The 18,733-nt window shown below is 33.2% G+C and overlaps 1 protein-coding gene across 1 annotated transcript; it reads right to left on the reverse strand.

Moving 5' to 3' along the window:
* Nucleotides 1-15,558: 15,558 nt before the first annotated feature.
* nkx3-2 (NK3 homeobox 2) lies at nucleotides 15,559-17,943 on the reverse strand. The gene is made up of 2 exons (XM_006629592.3): nucleotides 17,314-17,943; nucleotides 15,559-16,434 (listed from the first exon to the last, which is right to left on the reverse strand). The coding sequence occupies exons 1-2, from the start codon at nucleotides 17,714-17,716 to the stop codon at nucleotides 15,998-16,000; spliced, it is 840 nt and encodes a 279-aa protein (XP_006629655.1). The 5' UTR covers nucleotides 17,717-17,943; the 3' UTR covers nucleotides 15,559-15,997.
* Nucleotides 17,944-18,733: the final 790 nt, after the last annotated feature.

Genomic DNA, 18,733 nt, shown 5'->3' on the forward strand with positions numbered 1-18,733 from the left:
ATACTCTGTACTTGGCTCTAAATCTAGTTTTTTGGCAAAACAGTTCAGCCATCTTTATGCTGCCATTCCAGAGTAAGGTGAGCATTGATCATTTTCCAGAGCTACTGGGGCAGTTGCAATACATTGGGCCATGTGACTTTTCAAAGCATTTTCAGGGATAATCATAAAAACTGCAGAAGCATAGAGAAGTAGGATATCACTTTCCTACAGGCATATAAGTGTAATCATATGATTCTACACTAGATTGTCTCCTGAATGTCTTGAAAAAGTATCATACTCTGTTTAAATACAGTGTTATTTATTTTTCATTTAAATTCATGCCTGCAGACTTTCTAGTTTAACAGACTGACTAGTTTTACTTTGAGTATTTCCACCTGCAGTGAAGACAAGTTGGTTTACATTATAAAAACACATGCCTTCAGTAATATCTCTATTAAATAATGTAAAATGTTATGAAACTCTGATAATGCCTGAAGCCTGAACAACTCTACATGCAAATGATCAATTCTATTCCACCAGATAGCTGAACCAGTATGTCTTTTATACTATACTTTTATAAAATATCAACACACATTCTAGGGACTATCTAACATTTCAACATGCTAGTAAAGAAAAGTGAGTTTCCTTTATAAAATGGCAATAAACAGTTGTTTTGGTGGTGTCCATGGGGATTTTCCTCTCAGTTTTAGACTTTCAAGACATTAACAATGTCATCATGGAATTTAAATTAAATGATGCTATAAAGGTTTTATTTAAAAAAGGGTTGTTTTTTTTTATTCTAAATACATCTTTGTAGGTCCCAGTGTTACAGTCATGAGTTCAGATTAGCTGTAAATAAAGAAGATTGAGAGGAGACCATTAGTCAGAGTGCCTTCATTGCCCCAACATTTATTTAGCATCTTACTTTGTTACCAGTCTCCCACTGCACTGCAGCGATGAAGAACTGGTAACCGACAGTGGCAACAATTTTCCTCTCCATTGTATTATACAATTCATAATATATTATACATTTCACAAAATCCTACAGATTTTATGAAAGCTTATGAATGGAAAAACAATGTTGGCCTGCTGTATTTTTTTGTTTCTGATGTGTTCATTTTAATTTTTCTAATAACTCTGCTTGATGAATGACATTTACCATATCATTAATTAAAAATTAACATCATGTGTAGCTTGGGGCAGATAATACTTTACTTGTTTGGACAGTGACTATTCTAATTTCAAAATGAATAGAAACCCATGTCATTGTTATAAATTATGCGGTTGGCTATAATTCACCTGTTTTAAAACTATTTTTCAAATTTCTCCAAAAAATTGCAATAAGCCTGAAAATTGATTTAGCATCTAATGCATCAAAGCACATTTTTCTTTTACCCCTCCAATACTACCCCACCTTCAGAGGACATCTTCAAGCTTTGCATAATTAAGACATTCTTTCTCAGGAAGAGACTTGTGAAGAACTAGTTCTGGGAATGCTATCAATTTATTTTCCTTAATAACATCCTGAATTACACTAGTACCTACCCTATCCATCTCTAGCCAATAAATTGGTTTTAAAGTTACTAAAAACTTTGGAGATCTGAATAGTAGTTGATTAAAACACGAAGGTGCATTAAAAGACATGATTGTTAAAGTTTTTTAAAAATAAATAATAAAGAAATCGGCATATAATTAAAAGCTGCTGGGCATACATTACTATTGTAAGGCTTTCTAAGCTAATGCTCTTTCCATGAGCTGTATCTTTTTCAATTATTACCCAGTCTATTGTTGAACCTGGATTAGATCTTTCACTTAGCTGAGATTAGCCAATAGCTAAATAGTCATTGTAAAAGTCAGGAGTCCACCTTTGCTCATAGCTGCTCTGATGAGCATCTTGATTTCTTTCCTCCCCAGAATGAAATTTTAGGTATTACATAATTTCTTATGAATTACTACCAAAACATAATTTACTTAAATGATAACCATCATTTTAATAATTGTAGTCCTGCACCATAAAGTGATAGGTAGATGCTTCCATCTGGCCACATCAAATTTAATTTGATTTAGCATTTCTTTAAGATTAATGCTTCAGGTTTCATTAATTTGTCCTGAAGAAGCAGATATGCTATCTCAGATTTTATTCGCAATCAGAGATAGCATTTCTCCTTTTCCAGTTGTACTAGATATACAAACTATCACAATGTGAAAAATTAAGAGGAAGAAATTCTGACTTATCCCAGTTTACTTTATATCAGTCTGATTTACAAAAGCTGTTAATAATGTAGACTACAACTGAAAAGGACTTGGGTACATCTAAAAGATGTATTATTACATCATCCGAATATAATGAAATTCGGTCATTTTTTTAAATATACCTCTATACCCTTAACCTGCGCTGATGCTCTAACTTTGCAAGCTAAGGCTTAAATTAAAAAACAAATGTGAGAGGAGGCATCCCTTTATAGCTTCTCCATACAAATTTAAAGAACTGTCAGTGCAATTATTAGACATTATCAATACTTGCAGCCTAATATACAAAATTTGAATCGTGTTGTCATTTCATTGTTCAACTTGAAAGTCTTTACAGGTTAATTGTGTACAACATACACATAATCTAAAATCTTAAGAGTCCATGGTGCTGAAAGAAACCTATCAAGATTTTGAAGACGTCAGGAAATAGATAGAAAAAATCTTCAATAGTTTGTAAGATATCACAAAGATAGCATTTTAAATTATGTCAGTTGGCTCAGGTAACTAGATTGCACATTATAATCAGTGTTAGACTAAACCCATTTTATTTTCATTTTCTACATAGATTTCCAGGGTTTGGAAAAGAAACACTGTAGAATGCAGTAACTGTATTGTTCCAAAATGTATTGCATCTTCTGTAAGACACACATGAGCTTCGATTGTTAAGTAAAAGTATTCTTACATTGAAGAGAGAAAAAAAGACTTCCAATTTTTCATGACTTGCTTAAAGTTTAGACTCGGGTATTGTTCACTCCAGCAAGGAATTGGAGGTGTCTGATAAATCTTTCCCATCCTGCTTTTACATCACTTTACCATCTTATTTTATTTCTTTACAAGCTATATAGACATGTTGCCAAATGAATTAAAATTCTGTAGCAATATTTGAATTAAAAGAATAAGAAATTGTGTAAATGACATATTTATCAGTATACAGTAGGAACAACTAATAGGTTTATTCCATGCTGAAAAGAGAAGAGAGAAAACACAACGTTTTGGCTGTGAAGCCTTCTTCAGGTGTGAGGCCAATATCTGTCTTGTTATGTCATCATGCAGTTCTTTTAAAAAACTGCATACCTTGAAAGGTGCAGATACACTATTTGAGCAATATATCCAATCTGATATATTTGTGAAAGCTTCAAAATAGTTGGGTGTTATCATCTTCTTTTTGCTGCCTTTTTTTAAATTTCCTCAGTAATCTGGCTAAAATGACTACCATTTTTTGTTTACATTTTTGTACACATGAAAGGCATTTAGCCAAAATACTGATGTTGTAAAACTGAGACCAAAACTGTTCATAAGTCGTCAAAGAGTCCTGGACTTCTGTTGAAATGTTTGACTGTTCTCATACACCTTCAGGGTGATGTGTTCTATTGAAATTGGCCCCGAGCCAACATATACAAACTCATCATATCACAATAGTTTTGCCTTCAGGGCAATACATGCAAACCTGTGATGTTACCACCTCACTCTCTTTTTTTCAAACAGACATAGAGACAGTTACACAGCTGATACATAAGGCAAAATGTCATACATGTCAAAAGCTCACTCCCCATAATTTCTATCCCTTTATTTTATTCTGTTGATGCATATTTTTGCACATAACCTGTTACTTTTTTTGTTGTTTTGCACATTGCCTGTTGTTGTTTTTTGCACACTGCCTGTTGTCTCTGTCTTTCTTTTGCTACACAATTGTATTGTTGTTGTTGTTGATGTTGTTGTTGTTGTGTTTTTTTTTCTCTTTGTACTACTTATGTCCGACAGCTAGCTAAATAGCATTTCGTTATACCACATACCATGTATATGAGTGTAATGACAATAAACTTGAACTTGAACTTGAACAAAAGAGTCACCCTTCTCTGCTGGTAATTTGAATTGTCCTACAATTAGTACAATGAACATTAAATAATATGGTAATACCCCCCCCCCCCAAAAAAAAAAAAAGAAATATTTTTCTCGTTACAAACTAGATAATGTAACAATTGCTAATATGTTGGACCTATTGTCCTAAGGCAATACCTTAGAAATTTAATTCATGCATTTAAAATTCATATGTTTTATAAATGCTAGTGTCCGTAGCACAAAATGCATAATGGAGCATCATAAGCAGTAAGTTATTCGTACAAAGGTTCTTGATTTAACATAAGCATCCCAATGTTCTGTTCCAATGTTATAATCTAAATACAGAGAACCATTTTTACATTATCCCTGGATAAGTGACCTATGCCATTAGCATAATTAAAAGACATAAGATGTAATAGTAACATTTTTGTACCTGAGAAAACATTACATGAAATTGTATTGGCTAGAGGAAAATTATTTCAATATATTATAGTGTAGAACAGAAAAGTATACAGGTACTGAAGTCTGAGCTTAAGAGGGAAGGATAGTAATTATGCAGTTTTATTTATGAACATTTTCATGAACGCATCAATAGTGTTATTTAGGTTAAATATTGTGTGGGGGCAACATGATAGAAATCCATTGGATGTGTAACTACTTAAACACTCAGTCTACTTGTCAGCTTATTTGTATTTGTAGAGCAATATTTTCATATTTACTCCAGATAATGCATAATGAATTCTGAACCCTATCTATCTGTATCTATCAGTAGTCATGATAATGATTGTTGTTGTTGTAGTTGTCATAACAGTGGGGATTTGTCATTTACCTTAAAATAAGTAGCTGAAAGTTCTCACCAGAGGAAGGTGTGAATTGGGTGATGTTATGATACAGTGCATTGTGTATGAAAATGGTTCAAATATTTGGACTAACACAAGAGAAAACATTCCGCCACTTTACAATATTGTACATTGATTTATTAGTTGACTATTAAGCATTATGTATTGATAACATGCTTATTATGTAAAACGTTCATAAATGAGTTAAGGTTCCCAAGAGTTCATTACAGTTTGTTATACATACTGAGTACAGTAGTTATCAGTTTATAATACTGTGAAATAGGTCTTGGTTCAGTTTGATAACAAAAAAGGATTATGATGTCACCAGTTTGCATATATTGGGCTGAAGCCAAAAACAGATTGTGACATCACATTTTTGTGTATATTACCCTGGGCCAGATGCTAACTCACCATACAGCATGGAACAGCCTCCAGAAGTCTTGGCACCTGAGAGTCAACAGAGTACATTAAATATTCAGACAAAAGACAAAGTCTCAGCACATTTTATAACTTTTTTTAATAAACAATACGTTTGTAGTTACTTACAGTATGTAAAATTTCTCAATTTGTGTGTTCTTGGACTACATTTCAGAACAAAAGGTTTGTTTGGTTTGCTTCAGTGGTAGCTAATGGATCATATTTGTAGCTTTACTACTGTTTACAAATGGATCGCTCAATTAATTTTAAATGGTTTGAGAAGAAAATATTTTCTGCAGTATTGTATTGAATGATGCAGTCATAGGACTTAGATATTCATTCTTATGAGGCTAGTTGGAGAGTTTGACTGGCAGTGATGTGGAACATTTAAAAAAAGCATTGCAAAATGTGGAGTATTGAGTCAGAATTTATATCTGATGTGTACTTGTGTTTTCACTTTTTTAAGGGTCACCTGCCCTCTTGAATCAGCAGTGGTATAACAAATTTACATCCTTACTTCATATTATAGTACATTGTAAAGCAAAAAGGAAACCTATTTTACATTTTCTAACAAGGAAACTGACCTTTTGACAATAATAAACACTAAATGGTTAAATTCAAAGTGAATATTAATATTACAAAGACTCCAACTGCAGAAGCAAGGGCCCTTCTGCATTAAATACTACATCATCTTTTGTTTATTGTTTATTGTATTTTTCTGAATCTGATCAATTTGTTGCCAAAGAGAAACATTTGTTTAATTTTAGAATCAATTTTGTAGTTATGATATGTATTTAGATTTCATTTAAAACACTGTTAGCCAACATATTTTGCTCAACAAAAATATTAAAGTTAATTAAATATTAATTAAAACAGGCCTCATTCATATAATTAGTGTACTTTTTTATCATGTAAAATATATGATATATATTTTAGCCATTTATATCAATATATATATATAAGTTCTGTTCTCCAGTCTGTGACGGTGAGAGTGAAATATGCCCACTATGAATGTACAAACGTACTGTGAATTCAGCAGTTATTTGTGTAGAACCTCTTAATATGGCACACTGTACATTATAAATATAATACTGAGGTTTTCTGGGTGTATTAATCTTAGAGACCTTAAGCAAAGAATAAGAGAATTAGATACCTCAGCCGATTTTTTTTACTCTTCCTCAATGTGTAGCTGATTGTATACTGGATGATCTGTATGGATTATTTTATTATTATATTTTAATAGTCTATTGTAATACTGTTAACTTGCTCATGGTCTATGTATTAAATACATACTGCACTACTACATACAGTTTACTGGTATTTTCTTTTTAAACCTTATAATTTTCACTCTTTATTCGTTCCTTGGGCTAAACTACTTAAATTTTGTGAGTTTATGTATTATTTAGCTGTTAATCGTGACCGAATAGTGGAAAATAGTAATTAATAATAGGCCTTATCATGACTAGCGTACTTTCCTTCGTTGGTCGAATACTGCACACGGGCTCACAAAAAACAGTAAAAAATGTCTCCGGCCACGGAGAGAAGTATAGTGGTGGTGAATTAGGCTGTCGTAACCTGACATCTCTAAATATAATTTCATTAAGTTATATGCTAGAATAAATTTATCCCTTGCTGGCGGAAACATATGGCTCGAGGATTTAAGTGTCAAAAAATGTAGCATTTGAAATGGTAATTTTCTATCATTAAATCTGAAATGTGATCTAGAACAACAACTGGAACATGTCTGCTAGCGAGGGAAAATAATTTTACTGATTAAGTACCATTATGTATGTCAAGCGGACTCTATTAACTTGTATAAAGAAATTGTCCTTGACGTGCAAAATCTTACCAAAAATATACAGGCATTCATAGGATAGTAAAGATGTACTTATAAACTGGGAAATTGCTTTACTATGTTAAAGTTGTAAATCCTATGAAAATAAAAAGCAACATTGATCTCTAGTATTGGGTAACAGAAATATTCGTGACGAATAAATTGTAGCTTTAAACATAAGCGCTTAAATCATACCTTTGCAAATAGGATCTCTTAACTGATTCTTCTTGTTTAGGAGTATGCAGAGATTTAAAAAATATTAATAAAAATATAAATGCCTATTAATATTTGTTTTGTGTAATAACGTTAAACATATAATGTTTATTCGAACCCTTTGTAGGTTGATGTCCAGCTCAACACGCGAAACCCATGTTTTTGTTTGCTTGTTTTCACACATAGGACAAACCGTACATTAGATGTCAATACTGTATATTTCACGGTTTGGAAGGTCAGTTTAAAAATGTGACATTCCTTGTAGTTACATATTTTAACGGTGGGGGGACTGATGTTACAGCAAAGTGCAATACAGAAACTCCAGTACAGGAACAACAAACCAAACTTGAACGAGATACAGAAAAATGTTACATGTATTTTTTATAAACATAGAACGTATTTTCCTTTGTATACAATATACCTTATTAGGCTTATGTTATTTAATTTCTCCTCCCCTTCCATAATAACACCCCCCACATAAAAAGCACACATATCCAACACACCCATACGTATACGCGCCCGCAGACTCTGTTGGTGCAGCACTCCTCTACCACCATATAGAAGAACACCATATGGAATAGCGATATGTATTATAGAACTCAGAAAAAACACCGTTGCTTAAACAGAATGAACAGACTGTCGCTGATCGTACGTAAAATGAAACAAAAAGGTCTACAGAAAGGACTTGTGCGCAGCACTTATGGGTATTGTGTTAAATACTTCGTGGAGGTCTGATATTTAACTTGCCTTTCTCAATTATGGGTATCTCAGTTCAATAGGAACTCATCCTCATCGATTTTGTTTATAATAATGAGCATTAATATGCTTTAATCTGTTTTGATTAATTGTAAAGTGCAAATACGTTTAAATATTCTTGAATACAAAACTACATAATGCATAGGAATTTTATTATTCCCTCTCTAACTCGGTTACTGAGTTTAATCCAGAAAACAAACAATGAAAAAGAAAATATATTGACTCGCTGTATATACAGTGACTTCATGTTTATATCGTATGTGACTTCAGCTACAATATGTGTACCTTTCTGGGTCTTACTCCAAAGTGTCCATCCTGAACACAAATAATGAAACTGGACGAATGCTTATGTTTGGAAAAACTAATCTTTTATACATTGTTATTTGTATGGTATTATACTTAGTAGAAAATATATACTAAATCAAAAACCTAACTATGTGGGCATGATTTGTTGTACAGATGAGATCACAACTATATGGAAAATCCTGTCAAAAAAGCCCACATTTCTGATTATATTACTATAAGTGTTTTTACAGAATTTCTTATGCTATTAGTTTTAAGTTGCTAGGAATTAAACATTATCACCAAGAGCAACCACATGAAGACAAAAGGCTTCCGCTGTTTTAGAACATGTTTAAAAATCTTACTTTTTCTTAATTCATATTTGAAATCCGTATTATTAACTGTACCATTTTGTGTTGCAAAAAAGTTTTTGCATTACTGCAATTTAAAAAAAATGTGTAAAAATGAAAAAAAAAATGCTCTCATCCCTGGAATAATAATAAGAAGAAATAAATATTATTATATTTGTTATTGTTATTATTATTTCTTTTTGGAAATCATTCAAATGGATATTGCGGTTTAGATGTTCTTCTACTAGCATTTAAAATGTAGGGGTTCATGTTTGTCTCTATATAAGCGTCCTGATAAAAGATTTAATGAAATGCGCATCGGAATCCCATTTGATATCTCTTAGTAACTGTTAAAAGAGATATGACTGGAAAATATATTCTAGTTTAACAAATGCTTTTCTTCCAGGGGTTGACTCAGTACCGTATATGCAAAATGAAGCGAACATCTAGTTTTTATATCTTATATAATTGTGCGAGTATCTATTAAATGGATATAGCAAGTTCTGATCTTTGAAATACGTTTCCGACTGAAAGCATCGGTTTTGATTTGTTTAGATAATTTACGCGTAAATTTTAATAGTCTATTTCTTTAAGTATTTATGTAAATACTGTATTTACAAAATTACTTTAAATAATTATGCTACCTGTTATAATCATATAAGAAAATATTTGTGCTCTTGCTAGGAAGAAGTAGTCTACGTTTTAAGGTAATGTACTGTATATACAGTAGACTATTTGCAGGCCTGTTGCTATACCTCCTATACCCTTGTATTTTTCTTTTCCAAAACGTTCCGAAAAGGGTGGTATATTACTTTTGGATATTATTCTGATTATACAAAGTGTTTCACGTGTAACTTCTCTTTGGACCGTAATACTGGCTGTAATAATACCGTGAAGAAACTCCTTGAAATCTAACAAAGCTCGATCTGAGCCTGTTTGCACCGCAAGTGCAAAGACTAAATTATGTGATCATACAGAAAAGGACACGTGGCGAGAAGAAAACCCAGCATGTGCATGCGTTTGCTGTCATCTGTATTTTTCTGTCAAAATAGTCCTAATCGTTAGGTCCTTAGTTACTGAATACGTAGGCCACCGTATCATTTCTTGCTGCACTTCTGCTAAACACTTTATATTTTCCTACTACATGTCTTGAAGTTCGCATTCAAATATTTCAATACATAACCAATTTGATGCGCTTTTCTATTTAATGAATATTTTAAAAATCTCATGATCATCATGGTGAGAACTTGAGTGTGAATTTACACATTTAGCTCAGTAACATGCTTATACACAACTGCTCACTGGCCTGGTGTATAGCCAGGTGAGAGGTTTTCATTGGAGTAAATAAAAAATATTCATAAATTAAAGATTTTGGAAAGAAAACAACTAAATTGTCTGTTCTGATCATGTACGCAGTCTTGGATGGGCTATAGATGGCAAGATACAGAGTTGTCTTGGTAAAAAGTATTGATTTTGAAAACGCGAAATTGACTTTCTAATGATTTTTTAGATACGTATAAAAATGGTGTCATCACTTGTTTGCTTGTGAGGGGATTTTCTTTTTTGTGTAATCATCCTTTCTGTATCAGTTATTATATACATTGTAATGCATTGTACATGGTGTGACATGTTGAGATTCTTTTGAAAATGTAGTATTTTGAATACCACTTACAGCATATAATAACACAACTTTGTGATCACCTTTGTGAAACACAATCCCTTATATATACAGTATATATGTTGTTCGTTCTTTTAATGTATCTACTGCATCTCTTATAAATATTCAAATGCCTTGATAATGAATTGTATGTATTTTTGTGTCATGAATGGGATGTCAAATTAAAAAAAGCATTGATCATTATTTAGTTTATCGAAAGACACTGAATTTTATTTATTGTTGATAGCTGTAAAATAAAGGCACCATCTAGTAATGTTCTTGAGTAACAATCACATCGGACAGCACAGACGTTAGAAGTAGCAGTAGGTTTGTTCTGAGTCTTTGATCTTCATTGTGCGCTCCGGAGGCACGAAATATATTTGGCTGTCACTTGTGTACTGTTCTTAGGAAATAATAAAAAAAATATTTTTGGGCTCCTGATAATTTGCTCCGGATAAAGTGTGAAACAATACTAATTATTTACCTCATAATATAGTAAAATATACCTGTTGCTGTAATCGACTGGCGTACAGTCTTTGGTAATTGTTCTGCCTCGAGCCCTTTTATTCCGGGAACAGAGTTAAGGTTACAACAACCCTTACCGACAATAACCGACTTTCACATAATGAAAGAAAGAAGTATACTTATTGCCTGTATCTATATGAGGACGCATTCCACTGTTAAGATGTCGCACAAAACGCTAAGTGTGGTTTGATTTGATGTTTAGCAAATTCCTTCTAAGTATTTAAACTATGAGTGGGTTTGCCAGAAGTGAAGGATTGTAAAGAATGACCACAATGAGCCTCATTCAACAAGTTATCTGCATGGTTGCTCGTTTGTGCTGTTTTGATTTTGGGTTTGCCGTATGTAAAGCTTCATATTTTTCAATGGCTGTGTAGAGACTGTAGTCTTTGTTTTATCTGATTACAACTGTTCGAAATGGCAAAAAACATGCTTCAAATAATAATCGTAAACCCCTTTGAAAAAAAAGAATCCATAATGTAAAGTTGGGCCTACTTCAGATATGAGACAACTAACTGTATAATCAAAGCGTCTTTCATTATATTATTTGCTGTTCAGTTAGCAATTCTAAATGATAAGAAGTGCCTGTCTGCCGAAAGACCCTAAAAGAGAAGCTGTTCTTGATGTTATATTTTTAATAACACATTGCCAATAACACTGAAAGTTGATCACAAGACGCATTTGTGGTTCTAACTGCAGTTTCATGTTAATTTGAATTGTAAATACGATTTTTAAAGACTATTTACAGTGATTCCAATGCTTTATGTGACTGTGTACACGTACTGTAGGTAAAAGACATCAGAGTGTAAGATAACGAAGCATCTTAAAGCCAAAGACCGTGAAAAACGATTTTTGGGGGACTATCAAGTCACATAACGGTGTCACATTGTTACTATTGTGCTCCCCTAAATTTAAAAGTACCTGAATTTCAGGGAGTTTTCACATATTTCATGTGCATGTTGATGGAATGCCTCGACATAGGTTGGAATAAAGCTGAAATGTAGTTCAGCTTGATCATAAACAGTAGAAAGTGACGAGCATTGCCTAAATATAACAAAAATTATTTTTGAGGGTTAATAAAAGTGATGAGGGTTTCAGTTGCCATTTAATGAACACAAATTCTTGCAACAGATCATCTAATCGTTTTGCTATATCGGATATCTCCATACGCAGGCATAATGTGACTTGGATACTATGACAAGGCATGTGGGATGGACTCTGCAGTCCTTTTCCCGCAGACATACTCATTTTAGTGTTCATCGCCCTACCGGAAACCAACACGTATTGACTAAAGGTGTTGATTGCCACCATGTAAAACCGATCCGTCTGATGATGATGTGTGACGTACAGCGAAGATAAATCCGTTTCCTTGTCATAGATGATAACACAATTAAATACTCAAACGTACTATCACGTTATGTGATACAATCCCATCAATAATAATAAAAATAAAAACGATAATGGCTTCGTGTTTTATATTAACTGAAGCTAGAAAACAGTTTTCTTTCTCTTCAGTCCAATTAAGCAATTACTCCATCATCGGAAAGACACCTCTGGGACCAGTCCCTGCCGAGTGACTATGGAAACGTCAAAGGAATTCTCTTTAACAAACAGAATTTATAAGAAACATTAAAATGTAATAAATTGCTTGGAGTAATTGTATATTAATAATTTAACGAATTTATAAATGTTAATGTATGCTATTGGAATATTGGATCTTAGAATATTTATTCGATAAAATTTTCCTGTGCACTTACATTTTGTATTATACAACATATGCTCACTTAATTCGTGCGTATAGTGTAGTTCTGAATCTTTAAGGATAATTTCAAAGTCATCATGCTGTATTATATCGTTCTTCAAAAGTTTCCAAACTTTGTTTCAGTGTAATGAATGACGTAATGCCATTAACATTGCTATTAAGCTATTGTCACTATACGAAAGTGCCTAGAACATCGTTATACAGTACCTTTCGCTGACTGTAGTCCATGGATTGTTGCATATTTTATTTTCAATATCATCTACACGTTGAAATGGAGATATACAAACCCATACACAATAGAGGCACATTCCTGAAAATGCGTTCCTTTAAAAATATATTAAATATTGAAACATCCTGTATGTGGTTGCTCTGTATCTTTAAATTATTACATCATTCGGAAGATAAAATGAAAACAGAAGAATACCAGAATGCGGGCATTATCTCGTATATTGATTATTAAATTACATTGAAGACCTACTTATCTTTTTGGCCACTAATAATGTAATTGGTTAAACAACCACTAACCACTCCATGAATAAATGAAAGATTAAATGCTCGAACGCACAACGAATGTAGTTTATAACCGTGGTAGTTCTTGATTTGAAGAAAGTCACTAAAAACGTGGAAAATCTGACCAGCAAGCTGACCGCCAAGACTACATTTAAATTACTATTTAATATTTTTATTTAAAATCATATTTAATTCTTCTGTGACATAGTAATCATCATAATAATAATATTCACTTACATTTGTGCTTCTCTTTTATAGATCGTGACGGGACCAAATTAAAATTGACAAACTGAAATGTTTCTTTTCCCTGGGTTGACACATTCCATGAAAGCACAGCTACAGTAGAGCGATATAAAAAAACCAATAATAATAATAATAATAATATTAATAATAATAATAATAATAATGTGTGGTTTAACATTTTATGACAAACAATGACCCTGGCTTACATGTCCAGATTAGCACTTTGTTAAAACAATGTCTTGAATATTTATCTGTTTTATCTGGAAAAGTACGAAATTTTGAGAAAATGGTATTCTGAAAACCGATCAATGCATGAAGGTTTAAAATTTGTATAGGAGATTTGAAAGTAGGCCTTTTCTGCTTGCAATTTAAAGTCCTTGAACTCTTCAATGGCAGTCTATTCTGGTGAAGGTAAAGTATTAATATCCTTAATTAAAGTTACATCTTTAAAAGTCAAATCACACTTAAGTATTACGGGTTATTTAATATAGATAGAATAAATATTAAGGACCAACGATAGGTTTTAACTGTATTTTCACCTTTAAATGGAAAAAAAATTCTAATGGTGAAAAGTTATTTGCGCGGTTTGATGCGTAGAAAATTATTGCTTTTTGAATTAATACATTTTCAATTTTTCTGTAATGCTATAGGCCTATTTAGTTTTTTTTTCATATTATTCGCTGAACGGGAACACACCCTCTAAAAATTTAGACATGCAGGGTTTATGCCTGTCAGCAAACTGAAAAAAAAATGTTTAGTTCTGGCTCGTAAACTAAGTTGTTTGTAGTTAAGGATTTACAACAGTTTTCGTAGATTCCTGGAAATGGCTTCAATGCAAAGACAAAACGTAGTTTATTACCTAAGGGGATATTTTAAAGTGGTAAAATTAATAGAGCAAAAAACAGCTGTCATATAAACTTTATTTGGGTTGCTGATATGTTCTTTTGAGAGAAAGGGATACTAAGATATGAACATGTATGTACTATCGCAAGTACTCACGTTATCCTCCTCCCCTCGCCGCTACTAGAGCACAGTTTTCATACTGTATCCAATAATTCACCTAATCAATAACTCTGAATCAAAGTGTGCTCGCAGCTTGTATTATAGACGTTACTTAATGTAAAGAGTAATCAGACCAATCAAAATGCTTGGCGAATCACATGGATTTACAATTTACTAACTTTAGGACTAAAGAACGATCGAAAATCTTCATTACATTCCTGGTATATTTATTGATTTATATTAAAAGGCCTGGTGAAAATACTTGACGGTGAAAACACCTTTTCTTCTAATAAGGAATCAGTGAACATTTGTAAGATTGCAAAATGCTGCCTCCACCTTATTTGAGATCTGTGCTGAATATTTTATAATATATATGCTTTACAGTTTAAACAATTATGTTTTTATGTAGCAACACATGCATGTATTACATTTTATACCATGCATCGCGTACAAAAATAGAATTATAATTTTCGGTAGCATTTATTTATAAAGATTATGGGTAAATATGTCAAATAGGTTGTTAACATGCAAGCTGTAACACAACGTAATCTTGCCAAAGGCTTCCTAATGATGTTGTACCCTTTGACCTTTTAACATTCTTATCAATGGCATTGCTGATGGCAAATACTATGGATTATCAAATGTAAGAGAACGTAACATAAATAATCACAATACTGACAACAATCTAGACCAAAGAAATGATTTCTGTGTCATTGGTTAAATTAATAACATATTTCGCGTTTTTTGTGTAATTGAAAAACAGGCTTCAAAATCAGTAAGTTATAAAGTTGCTAAGAACAGGCCTACTAGCTTGCGCAAAGGCGTCACTAGCAGGCCTATGGTGCGAAGAGCGATGCACTTAAGACCATAAAAGTCATGTTTTTTAAAATTCAGTTATTCAGTATCATTAGATTTTAAATAAAGACTAAGGGTGGAAACATGATATGAAGGCTTTATTGCCAACTATTTTTAATGTTTTGCAAAGAATACTTAGCGAGCAGTTATTAGAAAAAAAAATATACATTTTAATCAGAATTCGTCTTAGTTCCTTCCACAGTTGTGGATCTCAAGTCACTTAGGATGACCAAATTATACACACCCCATCAGTTGTAGGCTTTTAATTGAAAAAACAAAACAAAACAAAAACTACTTCTACGCGTGGAAAAGTGCTGAAAAGTCTTACCCTCTAATCTTAGTAAGGCAATAACACGTCGAATATTATTCAAATTTCAAAGCCATTGACAGCGCTGTCCTTCTTTTGAAGGAAAACAAAATATAAGATAAATGGATACATTCAGTAATAGTAGGCTATTTTCACCAATAGTCCAACTGAGTCTTTTTTCCTGGTACTGAGAATGAAGTCTTTATTATTTTCTTTTAATGCTATAAAATGCCAAAACATGGATACCATGAAACAGTCTACACTGGGCAGTTATGTCCTTTTTTTCTTTTTGAATCCCAATAAATCAGCTGTCTTTGTGAGAAGAGAAAATAAATAGTACTCAGTTTCAGTTTGTCCGTTTTTCAGATTTTAGCGACGTTTCACTGATTTCCAGCGCAGGCAGAGAGTGTCCATGCGGGCAGGCAGTATGCGTAAGGATAGTAATAGGACGGTTGAAGAGACAGGAGCGGCGGCCTTACGAGCTCTCCTGGGTTGTACTGTCTTTGATCATCCCGGACTAAAACTTTCACTGCCACTTTCTTTGCCGCTGGGGCGGAAGCCAGTAAATCGGCGGCCATCTGACGACGTTTGGTTTTGTATCTGCGGTTCTGGAACCAGATTTTAACCTGGGTTTCTGTCAGCTTTAAGGAGGCTGCCAGGTCTGCCCTCTCCGGACCTGACAAGTACCTCTGATGGTTGAATCGCCGCTCGAGCTCGAATACCTGTGCGTGCGAGAAAGCAGCTCTGGACCGCTTTTTCCTCTGTTTCGGTTGGTCTGACGATTTGTCACATGCAGAATCGTCGGGGTTGTTTGAATCTAGAAAGAAATATAGACATAGATAAATATCTGTAATGAAATCAGTGCAGTGGTATTCTTGTGCCAACAACAACAGCAGGATTAATCTCATAACTTCTCAAACTCGTAGTACGTGTCAGGTAGCCCACCACAGGAAGAATGAAATTAGCCTAAAAAGCAAAAGTTTTCTTTACTATTATTTCCGTACAAACTATGTTAATTGCAAACTTTTAGTACCAATTTGTCGTGACGCATTAATGTCTTTATTTTTTCGTGATTTGGAAGAAGAATGCATTTATGAGTATATATTTAGGGTTATTTTTCATTTTACTGAAACATTTTCTACACTGACGTAAATAGTTTTGTGGTTGGCATCATCCATAGTGTTCGGTTTTGTTGCATTTTACAGGACTGCAACATTTTAATATATTGTATAATACTGAAAATACACACGAGAGATTATATGCCTATCTAATTGCTAATGTTTTGATCAAACACTTGAGTATGGCTTTAACTGTCACTCACTGAAGCAGAATTTAGAAGAAACTGCGAACTCCTCCATGTCATACTTCACTAAGCAAGGATTGAGAAGATAAGGAAATATTTTTTTCCCATATAAAATAATTCAATTCAATTCAGTTTATTTTTATATAGCACCTTTCACAACAAGGTTGCGCTGACTCCCTATTGTGAGCATGTTTCAAATTGCTCGGCTAAGCAAACATATTGTTATTGTATTAAAATAATTTACCCCAAGGATAGCTTATTACATTTGTTTATTACCTTTTTTTTAACTTGCTGCAAAAGGAAGCACGGAATTGTATGAGTAATGATAACTGATCGTTCTTAATTCAAAGTCTTGATAAACGGGAAATGTTTAATTTGTAGGAAATCACTTACCAGAAACGTTTGCTGATGTTTCACAGTCACTGAGACCGTTTGCATTTTCAATAACTGTAGATTCGTGGTCAGTTTCGTCCTGCAAACTTCTTTCAAGTAACTCTGTAGTCGAGCGGTCCAAATCTTTCTCCGATTTGCAAACCGTGTGTGTCTTGCTGTCATTCTCTTCACTAAGACCCGAGTCGGAGTCATAAACTTTCTGGGAGCTGGCCAGACAAGCCTCTGCTTCACTTCTGCAGGGAGAGGAAAACTCTTCGGATACATTGTCCACTTCCCCGAATATTTTCCAACAGGTTGACCTAGGAAAGCAAACGTCCAAATCTTTCAAATGCCGACTCTCATCTTTTTTGTTTAAAATAGCCTGGATGGAGAAGGGTGTTAAAGTATTGCTGCGCACGGCCATTTTAATGAAAAACTTCTTCTTTAGAATTTTAAGAATTTTTCAAATAAATGTAAATATATTCCCACTCCTACAGAAGAGTAGCTCCAATAAGTTCCCTTAACTGAGTTGATAATCTCATTGCGTCCTGAATCTGATTGCACCGAAATTCGATTTTGACGATGATTTCTTACGCTGGGTTCCTCACGCCTTGCAATTCTCTCACTGTCCCAACTCCTTCTCCCTTTCCTCTCCTTTTTCAGACAGTACTGGTATCATTTCTTACCTGTGACTGACAGAATTGCCTTACCATTTCCTATTGGACGAAGAAAAAACACTGTTATATCCTGATTGGTCATCATTGGCTACGAAATGCTAATAGTATGACCGGGTACTTATACTCATTGAAAAGTCTTAACCCTTTACCAACTGAGTAAAGTATACGAGAACTACAAAAAAAAAACACAATGTAAAAGGACACATTTTAAACCAACTATGAGCCTTTAAGGATTTGAACTGCAATAATATTTTTGTAAAATATTTTAAAATGTCTGATTTTTTTAAAATTAATCCCATGACCCTTTTCTGGTAAATAATCTATTTGACATTTTTAGTACTGCTAAACTGATTTAATATTGTCATTTGGCTAAGAACATGCGGTTTAAGTAAACCCAATTTTCAGAACTACTTAACTTTTTACAGAAGGACAATATTTTGAAATAAGAGAGACTTTATCCCATTTTTGTGTTAAATTATTACTACAACTGTTACCAATAATAATGGAAATTGTTCAAATACTGTATTATGTACTCGAAGTCCAGCTATGTAGGCATCTAACAGGATTTATACAGGCTTTTGCTATAAGGCTGAGTTTTTTGTTAAATAATTACTTTTTACCTCTCATTTGAGGCCAATGTACATTTATCACGGAGTGACCTTAACAGGAAAAAGTTTTAAGATGTTTTTTTATTGCCATGTGAGCACTGCAAAAACATCTTCAGACCGTAACAGAATAAGAAGGCCTTCTCAAAACGTGTTTTG

This window comes from Lepisosteus oculatus, chromosome 1 (genome assembly GCF_040954835.1).
Source record: "Lepisosteus oculatus isolate fLepOcu1 chromosome 1, fLepOcu1.hap2, whole genome shotgun sequence".
Taxonomy (NCBI): domain Eukaryota; kingdom Metazoa; phylum Chordata; class Actinopteri; order Semionotiformes; family Lepisosteidae; genus Lepisosteus; species Lepisosteus oculatus.

Bases quoted from the DNA above. Each gene is read 5' to 3' on its own strand.
- nkx3-2 (XM_006629592.3), bottom strand. From the start codon at position 17,716: ATGGCCGTGCGCAGCAATACTTTAACACCCTTCTCCATCCAGGCTATT. The intron at 16,435-17,313 runs GTAAGTGATTTC...ATTTCTTTCTAG, and splicing joins AACATCAGCAAACGTTTCTG to ATTCAAACAACCCCGACGAT.